Below are 11,706 nucleotides of genomic sequence, written 5' to 3' on the forward strand. Positions count from 1 at the left end.
TTAGATATAGGGTTGTGAAAAGGGATAGTGGAGGCTCTCCACAACACTACCATGAACTTCTGGATTCCAACCCAGTCTGAAATCTATGATTTGTGGCATGTGTAGAGAATATGGCAAAGAAATTATAGGCTGGTAACAGGATTATTTGCTGAACAAAAACTGGGTGGTACAAGAGATGGCTTGGATCTAATCCACTAGTTTAATCATAAACTCAGTGAGTGGGAATTCATCAGGAACCACCAATAGACTCATGAATCTCCACAAATCATTTCCTATAAGTAGAATGAAGCTTGCTCCCTCCTTGTGCAAGCATGCATACTGAAACATATACATTTTTGCAGGTGGGCAAGCCATCCCTCATGTAGGAGCTTGCAACCCTCATATCCCATCCTACTTATATATAATACTCCAGTATAACAGAATAACAAAGTAAGGAAAAGAGTTTAAACTCTGCATATAAGACTGCTTCTCTCCTTCTGTGATTGCAAAATCTCAGTGTATGGACTTCTGTTCATAAATGTGACTCTCAGTAAGAGCCATCAATTAAATGGCTCTTATCATTTAGCCCACTGACAAATGAGCTGTTCTTGACAGCTTCATTCATATAGCACAAACCGTGTTAAACCTATTACAATGAATGCTGTGTCTATAGAAGTGGATGCAGTTTTTTTGTTTGTTTTTTAGCTGCCTACAAAAAAGGTTAGTTGACATTCTGAGAACTTTCTGGGTATACCCCTAAGTTTGAAAATGTAAAAGTTATCACAAGTTCATGGAGTAGTAGAAAAGTCTTTGCAGTTAAAAAAAAATTGGAAAGCTAATTATGTTGAGAATTTGGACAAGATCTTACACTCCAGTATGAATCTTAACAAACATGATAATGAGAGTGATATAATTAATAGACCTCATTAGAGGAATATAGACATGCAGCAACACTATAGGGAAGCAGGAATTTCTAAATTTAATCCCCCAGTACCCCTACCACTAAGAAGGAGAATCCAAAGATGGAGGAAATATAAGAAATATGCCTAAACATGGTTCCCGTCTCTCAGAGGACTCACAAAGTAAAAAAAAAATAGAAAATAACTTGAATATGCCAACTATAAAAGAAGAAAATGTAGCATGGGCTTTAAACAGGGAAGACTGGTATGGTGGGTTTAAATGTTAATGCTTCTATCAGTGTTGAGAAGTTCAATGCGTAACTGTATGCATGTACTCTAAATAAAATGTATTTGGGGGGTATTGTTGATATATTCATTTTCTTCTTTTTTACTTCATTGAGTAGAATTAGAAATGGAAATTTTAGGATTAACATGTTATATAAAGTATAAAAATTAATTAAAATTAAGTAAAATAAAATAACATGACAAATAGACTAGTACATTGCAAAGGTATCATGAGAAAAGGATCAATCTTAATGAAAAAATCTGTTAACCAAAGTCTTTAATCAGTAAGCAATTTAATTTCACTCATACAAACTTATTAATAGACTTAATCTTGCTTTTGGTTATATACAAGATGACATGATAAAAATAGCTTTTATAATTATTTAAAAAGTCACATAACAGCAAACCAATGAAAAAAAACATACAGAACTATGTACAGGATATTAATAAAAGAGTGAAGACATTAAAAAATGCACTTGAACAAGTATACATTACTATAAATTGATTACTTTGCAGTTAAAGGTCTTCTTTTAAAAAAACATTTAACATTCACACTTGGATTTATAACTAGAGGCTTGCAGATATCCATTTTATCATGTATATTCTAAGCATATTGTTGGGGGGCAAGGGCTAAAACATACAGCACAACCTTCTTTAAACCTATTACAATGAAAACTATGTCTATACAACTAACTGTATTTCATTTTTTTTTTTTAAGCATAAACATTCTCTTAGCTTCAACTTTTCAATTACCCCACTGTTTTGCCAGCATAGAACAATTCACAAATAGTGCATGTAGATGCATATACTATAAAATCTGAAGGACACGTGAACTCCATGGTAGTATTGGAGTTTTATCTGTGTTTTGCACAATATAAATTAGGCCTATAATTAATAAATATTACACATATTGCAAGCAAAATACTTAAAATATCCTTGTCTCTTCATATTACACTAATCAACTTTCTTAATTGTGTGTGCAAACATTTCTATATTTCTGTCCCTTTTATTAATAAAATGGATACTGCTCCCTACTTTTTCATAAACGTCAGTCTCAACTCCTGTGGATTTTAGTACTATCCCATTTCTGCATCTCCCAGACGTTTACTACTATTTTTTTGTTTTTCATAAACTTGCACATTAGCTGACAATATTTTCCAGTTGTTTTATAACCCTTTTGATTGTACTGCTATCTGAAGGGCTTGTATGATTTCCCATTTGCAAATATTTTATGAGGAATATTCATATTTTTTTTCAGAATAACTCACATTGATAGAAACCGTGCAGGCTCAGGAAAGTTCTTTGCCATGAGAGTAAATTGTTTGAGAATCCAACTATCAGAGTTTATCTTATCAACTTTTTTTTCTAATTTATGTCACCCTGTTCTCTTACTGCCATTGACTATGTTTCTTATCTCATCACAGCTAACCATCTTTTTCTGTTTAACTTTTTGAATAATGTTTAATTATAGCTCACCCCATATTGTGCTGGTAAGGAATTAATTCCCCAAAAATATAAATCTTACGCTTCGGCTTGACTGTATATGCAGTAGTCTTACTTGATTGGATAAACAGATTCCAAATGAGATGTCTCTGAAACACTGGTGTTGTTTTCAGTATTGAGAAATTACTATTATTTGATATTTGTAATTGCAACCAGAGAATATTCTCTTACTGATAGGTCTTAAATCCATTACATTTCTGCACTCCTTACCCTTCTCCATTAAGTTCATTACTGAGTTTAGTAACAGTCAAAAATTCACAACCACATGATTTACTTATTTATCTATATTCTTGCTTGTTTACTGGCTTGTGTAGGCTATGTGTTGCTATTTTACTTGGCTATTAACTTTTTTGGCCATCATCCATGAGGTTATGTGCTTGTGTATAAATTTTAGGAATGCAATAACATTCCATAATTAGTATGCTCCAAGTAACATATTCCCCTCAGTTTATGTCCAGTGAATTTGTTATTCATTAAAAATGCATGAATACAAGGATATATCTGATGCGTGGAGTTATTTACCTTTCTGAAGTGATGTATGTTTTCTAAGTACATTATTAACATTACTTTAAATAGGATGATCTCTTACTAAATTTGCCAGAGAAAACAGACACCTCTACAGATATGCTATAAACCAGTCTTTACAAGTATATTTTACTATTTTAATTATTTTTATTTATGTAATTTATTTGTTTATTATCTTTCTTTGATTAGATATTTGCAGATAAATATATTGGAAATGCCAGCAATGTCATTCAAAAACTTTTCTCAAACTCAGGCTTTGAAAATTTGGAAACATTCTTTGCACTTACAGAAGAGGCAACTGAGCATCTCCTCTGTAGTTACACAAAAGGTTGGTATATCCTTTTCTGTTTAGTTTACATGCTTTGAAACATTCAAAATGTGCTTTTCTTCATTACATTTCCTTTGGTATCATGCAATTTCTGTTAAAATATTATATATTTATTGTTTAATTAATTTATTTTTGTGATTACCTTCTACCATACAAGGACATGATTTTTCAACAAACATTTATGACTTTCTGCAACTGTCTGTCTAGAATTCAGTTAGAGATACTGCTAAAGAATAAAATAGTCAGGGAAAGCTCTGTTCTTGTCAAATGATCAGATGAGATATATATTAATTAAGTAATTTGCTCTCTTATTGATTTCCATAATCTAATATGAGAAGACTTGAAATGTTTGACCAAGTTTGCTTTGGTGGGACACAGAAGAGTTGGCTGCTTGCTTGACAAAGGGATTTAGTAGTGCCACTGGTAGAGGTGCATTAACCAGGTAGGAGAGGAATTACTACCAGGTTGATGATTTCCTGATTAGGGATAATGTTATAAGAAAGCAGGTGAAACAATGAAATCTGCAAGTGGTTGCATTCTGTTTTACCGGTTTACATTTAAAATGTTAAAGTGCACATCTGTGATGGTCAGATGTGTGAAAGGATGTTTGCAAAAGTTTGTATTAATGAACCAGAAATTGCTGAACTCTCAAATGAGCACATGTCAGTGTGCATTCGCTCATGTGAATTTGTCATTCTAAGTGGAGATCGCACTACAGTGGGGATCGGGACATGTACTCCTTCCCTCACTGTAGTACAATCTCAGAGTTAGTATATAAAATTAGCAGGGAGTATGGGGTGCAGGGGGACTTTACCCCTGCATAACAGTCTTAGGAGACATCCAGAAATGACAGGTGGTTTGAAGAAAGTCAACATTCCCGGAGTGTTGACTTTCTTTGGGTAGCGGATTCGGTCTTTTAAGGATTCAATGGTGCAGTTTCTGACATTACGAGTCAGGTATATGAGGAGTCACACACGTGTTGCAACATTTTAAAGGTAAACCATTTTACCATAAGATTGTTTTACAGAGTGACAAAGAAGAGCCAATCACATGACACCTACCTGCCATTGCATCCTTTGAAAGAAAAACTTGAAAACATTTGACTTGCCATCTCACATCCACTTTATATAAATAAAACATATTGCATGCTTCCTTTACTAAATATGCTTTGTTTAGGACACTTCTACCTTAATTCAGAAAACTAGATATATGAAGAATAGTACAACAGTAACAAAGATAGCAAAACTAAGAAAGTAATGAGGAAATAAAATGCATCATAACAGATATACTGTAAACTGCAGATGGCTTTTATTTTGATACAGTATTCAAATAGGTAAAATTAGGAGATAATCTATATAAGATGTTTCATAGGTTCATAGGTAAGTACTAGGCTATCTGCCCAAGGGCATTTATAAGCCTAGTCAGAATGTGTTGGCTTTTGCCACCCCCTTAAATTAGTTCCCTGTGCCTCTGTCCAGCAGAGCCATTAGTTCCCTGTGCCACTGTCCAGCAGAGCTACTGCAGTGATCCCTGGGGTAAATTTTCTGTTTCCCATCCACCCATCAATGTTTCTCTTGAAGAGTGTTAGTGAGGGGCTCTGCCTGATGTATACTGGAATCCTATTCCAAAGCATGGGGAGTCTCTGGGATAGGAATCTATCCCTCCAGCATGTCCCATTTATCGTTGTGGTGAGGTTTATGAGGTTATGGAAAATAAATCTATATAAAACAGCTACAGAAAATAAATAATACAGGAAAATAAGGAAGATGTAAAAAGTTCACCATCTCATTTACAAAAGTCAGGACTAGCGAAAAAGGAAGTGTGGAATGAAACAGAGAACCAAATTTAAGGGAGACTGTTCAATGTATTGTATGGCAGTTTGGTTGGTGGATCTATAGGAAAGGTAGAGTGCAGAACTTGTACAAGGTTCAGAATAGTAACATGGGAGATGATAACTCTGAGTGAGTAAGAAGATGGCAGGAGATGGCTTGATGAAGTGAAAAAAAGGGTAGATCAAAGGGTACTGAAAGAGAAGAGTATGACAGAAATAAGGATACAGACAATAAGTGACAGGTAGCGGGAAAGATTCAAAAAAGTGAGACTAGAAAGGACTGGGACAGAAATGAGGTGTGGACTAACAGAAAAGAGGCACCGCTCAAGGCAGAAAGTAGGGAAGATAATGTCATTAATCAGTAGAGGCCTAAGGCTGATGGTGCAGAGCAGAAGGGGGAGAAGGAAGATAAGTTAACAGACAGGATGAGGGGACCCAGTGGAAGAAAGGGTGGTGATGAAGTTATCATGGAAGGCATGAGAGGAAGAGGCCATTATACGTGTTACCTCAATAGTCTGAAGGGTAGAACAGTGGAGACAATGCAAGAAAGAATTAGGAAGGTGAATAGCATGTGCCAGGAGTGAAGCTGAGAGGCAGCCTTTTCAGAGGTGTTGCCAGTATCCACTGTGATTTACTGTTGCTACCCACTGACAGTAATTTCTGGAATCACACATTTTGTCTCCTGGCTCTAGAAGAAGATAACAGAAGAAGGACTAGAACAAGTGGGTTAATGGCAGCAGATATATTATAGAAATGCCATGTATGCCACAAGCAGTATCAACCTTGACCTGGGTGTTACAGCATTACTACAAACTGGACTTGAAAATCATATTAGATAATGTATGCCTTTAAAATATAATGAGGCAGAAAGGAATGCTGACAGACAGAAGGCTAAAAGATGTGAACAGGAAGATCTGAATAAGCCATACAGAGGCAGGTAATGTAGGAGAATAAATTATACAAACAAACAGAAGAGGGCAGACAGTGGTAGAAAGCACACAATAAGAAAACAAATACATTTTATAGAAGGGCAGTCAGACGTTCATAGAAAATCTTGTTTTATAATGCTTAGAGACTGGGTAAGATAAATATGAAGCACAAACTCTAGAAATAAAATGTCAGATAGGCCCAGAGAATCTTACAAAGGCCTTGGCAGTTCATAAAAGGAAATATGGCATAAAAAGCCTAGGATATGAATCCGTGCAATACAGAAGGGACAGAATATAAATGGCAACTGGAGGAGGTTAGAGCACTAACTGCAAATAATGTGTAGGAGAGCATATATAGGATGGGAGTCGAGGACAAACAGGCGTTACCTTCCTAACAGTTAGGCTTGAAGGTAAGGAGAAATATTTATGGTTGGATACAAATTAGTGACCACTAGGTTCGGAGTGTAAGTAGATGAAAGAATGAGACAATATACAAGCCAAGGGTATGGAACAAAAAAGGACAGACTACAACTGATGAAGAGAATTATTTGTAAAAGGACTGGGAATGAAGACAAGAAAGAGGAGAAAATGATGTTATAATTAAATAAAACATACAGCAGTCATGGAAAGTGATGTACATATTTAGTGTAAAGCATGAAGAAGAAAGAGACCAGTGCACTTCAGCCAAGAAACAAAGCTGTCAGTCAGGCAAAGGAAAGAGCATCACTGAGGATATGAGTGAAACAAGAAGAGCATTGATAGGAGTAATAGTAAGCCAGAAAAAAATGCAAAAAGAAAAATGGACAGCCAAGGTGATACTGGAGAAGAAACTAATTAGGAGAACCAAAGAGGAAGGGAAACATATTTAGATATGTATGTGGAGATAGAATGGCTATGACAGTAAAACATGAGAGAAAAGGCAAGGATATCACATAGAGAAAATAATAATTGCATAAATTATTGGTAATTTTTTTGCTTCAGTGTCCAAGAAAGTGAAAGAGGAAAAAATATAGGGAATGCATAGGAAAAGGGTTTTTAGACACAGTTAAGGAGCTATATAGTTTCCAAGGAAACTAGAAAATAAGTTCAAAGGATGCAGGAAAGACAAGGCATGAAGCTGGGATTGCACTCCTCCCAGGACTGTAACAAATCTGCAAGAATGCTGGCAGATTCTCTGACAGAGCTCTACTTCAAGTTCACCAATTATGATATGCCCCAGAGGAGATGAAAAAGGTCAGTAAAAGTCAGTAGTACCATCACTACCACCACCCAAATAAGGTACAAGAACTGAACAGAGAAACTTCAGACCTGTTAGTCACATCTTGGCAGCTAGGAATACATGGAAAAATACTGAGAGAAAGGCTGAACAAGTGCCTGGAAATTAACAGCTTAATGTTTGAAAGCCAACGCCTTGCAATGAGCAGGACATGATAATTGCTTCTTCTCTATTTTAGGCCATACTTAACCCATCTCATTATGTCTGAAAACTCCCACTTCCTCCTCTATCAACCTTCTGTGTCATGTAGCCATCTATTCTGGTGCCTCTTCCCTGAAAGAAGCTTCTTCACAGAGCAACTCATTCCAATTTATCTTTATTCCAGATACCTTGGTTTTCTTTGTCTATCCAGGCCTCTTTTCAATGACGGGTTGTCTTCACAAACATCAGACTATTCAAAATTGCAAACTGATACCTTGCCAATTGATTTGTTGACTGTCAATTAGCACTGCTTTGCAGTACTGTCACTGACCCTTGTCCACAGCTCTGCTCATGTATTTCATCAGATTATGGTTATTTCTGTCAGCTTCCTTCCTCCATGTTTGCCTGTTTGCTGGTGGATGTGTCCCTCACAACAGTTGTTTCTCAGCCTTATAATCCTTTACCCACAAGGACTCTCTGTGCACTGTATACTTTGCCCATCTCTTTTATTGTGTACCATGTCACAAGGGCTCATTTGCCTTCTGCCTTTAACACTGATGGATGCATGAATTGAGCAGTTGTCTCTCCTTATATGACATATTATGGAAAAATGCATCTCTCATTCTGTGTATCTAATTTGAGGAATTCCTGTCACTCTGCACTCTCTGGCTGTCTACCTACATGCCTTAGTGGATTGCTGGCACTCTTTATTTTATTTAAGTTTGTTTACCTGGGTAATACACTGATCACAACAAACCATATGCAGACACAGCCCATAGCCCAGGTGAAGAAATTCACAAAAAAAAACAGAACTTTTTCACAAACACAGAGTAATCACAGAAGGTACAAAGTTCTGCAGACAATGAGAAACTATTAATAATAGAGGAGAAAAAAATAAATGTGGATTCATTTTAGCAGTAAATATGGGAAATAAGCAGCAATTCAGAACAGCGGGTAGAAGTAGAACTGATGTAGCTGAAGGAGGAATTCATTGATGTGTCTAGAAGAAAAGCACTTGCAGTCAGATTTTTGATGGAAATGTCTTTTGGGGTTTATATCATAACATCGAATTTGCATAACATCGAACGGCCATAACCTCGAATCTGTTCATGTGGGGGGCTGTGCCCCCCAGACCCCCCCCCTGCTAATTATATATACCAACAACAAGGTCGCACTACAGTGTGGAAAGGGCATATTTACTGATCCTCACTGTACCCCAATCCCACAAGTACAGATCTGATGAATGGCAAATTCAAGGTTATGGCCGTTCGATGTTATGCAAATTCGATGTTATGATATACACCCTTCTTTTGAGTTATGCTGTTAAAGTGAGGAAGAGGAGATTTCTTTTATGTGAGGGAGGAGGAATTACTAGAGTTTGTGTGCAAGAATGGAGAAGGAAGGGATTTGGAAATGAATTAGGAGATTTTGTTTTCAATGGACTGTAGAGCAGATGAGATTTTTAGAGGCTGCAGCTATGATGAGGAGCCCTTATTCAAGTTGAGCTAGAAGGACTCCTTTGCCTGGTGCAGATATAGCTGGTTAGGAGAGAAAGAAAGATATTTTCCAGGACCAGAACAATCTCATCCATAAGTGACTACAGCGCTGGCATTGTGCAAGACCAGAATCCATGCTGTTTAAGAATGAGGGGATGATACTGTTGGATGTAACTAGATGGTTGTAGATCAGTTTTTCAAGCATTTACCAAGTGTAGGGAGGATGGAGATAGGGCAGATATGGGAGGCATTCTATGGCTGAGTCTGAAGAAAATAACTGGAATAAACTGGGAAAGAAGCCATGGGGTTCTGGATACTCTGTGGTGTATTTTAGAGTTTCTGCCATGTATATGAGGTAACAATCAATGATCATTTTTATGTATTTTTTCACTTTATTTATTTGTTTATGGAGTAGGCCCATTAGACATGTGTTTTTTTTTCAGGGGTAGCACTTACTGGTTAAGTGACTTACTTAGAGCCACACAGCAGACAAAAGGAGGCTGAGGAAATCAAACCCTGAATACAGGATGAAGTCCATTATCAGCTCATAGCCTTAGTTCTCTGCAGCAAACTGATAAAGATTTCACATTTATGATTATATTTTTGATTAGTGTCCTGCTGCTTTTGATTAGTAATATGAATCGGAACATAAACAAAAAAGTAGATTATCAAGGTTGTTCCACACCGAAAAAAATGCTACAAATATCACAGCTATTCAGTTAGTGTATGTTATATTTTTGATAAAAGTTCTATTATGAATGTTCTGGTTTTCAGCATTTTTAATGAAAATGGTGAGTAGAACAGATGCAGAGCCAAAGATTTATGAGCTGCTTTAAATACAGGACATGATATGCGGAGAAAAGGTGCAAAACCTTTAAAACTATGACTGTCCTCAAATCAACTCTATGTTTTACTGAATGCACATGGTTGCTAATTATTAATATAGAACCTGTTAATTCCATGCAGTGTATTACACTCTTGACCTACTTATGAGGTTCATCTGTAGTCCAGAGTATAATTCCATCAACATTTGCCTATTCTGTGACTGTGAAAAAGGAATGTAAAAAGACAATGCTCATGAGTCACCTGCTGAAAAGAGGTACTACTGCTTACTGGGTCTAAGCAGTTAATAAAATAAATAAATAATAAAGTATCAACATGTACCATTGCCAAGTCAAGATCAACTTGCCCTTTCAAAAATGTGCAGCACATGTATAAGACCCTGCTTTCTTGATCCCTTCATAATGAACACACACACTTCAAAGGTGTTATTCACCATTTTCTGCATCCTCTAAAAAATGAAACCATATATTAACATTAACCATTCTAAATAGTGACAGCAATTGTCATTTGCACAATGATTTGTTAATCTAATACTAACATGTGGTAAATCTTATGACTGAATAACATCTTCACACATTTATAACTATACCATTTTTAGATTCATTAACTATATCTTACATTATATCGTTTGATAATTATTAATAACATTTCTGAGAGTTGTGAAACACTCTAGTTTTTGACAAACCTCCTATCCATTATATTATGGCGATTGCCAAATAAGATCCAAACCAAAAAGTTTAATAAATGTACCACAGGACTACACCAAAAATACCCTGTGAAAGGTACCCATTATGACGGAACCATGGGAGATATGCACATTTCCAGACTGCTCAGGAATCATGGTTATTAGATCAGAACATAATTAGACTCTCTGTGTATACTGAACTGATGAGCCCAGCAAAAGGGGAACTATGTCATGTCTACAGTTAGTGTAGTTTGGCTTACTGCCCTGAATGCATTAATAAGAATGTGCTAGTCTTTGTCCATTCAAAAGCCAGTATGCTGTAATACTTCTCAATCAAAAGTTGTATCTGGAAGACCAGTGTTCAATTTTTTTTTCAAGCATACTCATTTGGTTCAAAGCATTGTTACATACATTACAAATTTAGTTACACTGAATGCTAATTGTGCCAAGATGTACATTATAAGTATTTGGCTTTCATGTTATTTTATTTCAGTATATGCTGTTCTTGCTATATCTATATTTTATGTATGTTGTAAATGTCTTTTTGGCTGGTGTCCCTGGACCTGCCTGTTACCCAGCTAATTAAAATTAAATAAATAAACAAATATACTGTCAAATATATAAATAAACAATGGTGAATTTGACCTCACCACATTGTCATCACGTCGATATGTGGAGTTTAGTCATGGCATACCTATAACAGAAAAAGCTTTTGTTCCTGCAGAAATAAATGTGATTTTTACTTTTGTTTCAATGATAACTCAATATATGTATGTACTGCATATATGCAACATTCTGCATCATCAGTAGAAATCATGTACTGATCACTAATGGAAACTACATGAGATATAACACTTTCACTTTCCAATGCTTATTAAACCCTTTGTGTATGTATATACATATATATATATATATATATATATATATATATATATATATATATAATATATATATATATATATATATATGTATATATATCTGTATAT

General features: G+C 35.7%; 1 protein-coding gene across 1 annotated transcript in view; it reads left to right on the plus strand.

Annotated features, from left to right (window-relative positions):
• LOC122792399 overlaps nt 1–11,706 on the plus strand; it is a 339,957-nt gene that overhangs the window by 127,494 nt on the left and 200,757 nt on the right. The window contains exon 3 of the mRNA XM_044060188.1: nt 3,381–3,519. Coding sequence (XP_043916123.1) covers nt 3,381–3,519 — 139 coding nt within the window. The remainder of the gene's footprint in view (nt 1–3,380; nt 3,520–11,706) is intronic.

Source organism: Protopterus annectens, chromosome 1.part2, assembly GCF_019279795.1.
Source record: "Protopterus annectens isolate FY-2018-M chromosome 1.part2, PAN1.0, whole genome shotgun sequence".
In the NCBI taxonomy this organism is placed as follows: Eukaryota; Metazoa; Chordata; order Ceratodontiformes; family Protopteridae; genus Protopterus; species Protopterus annectens.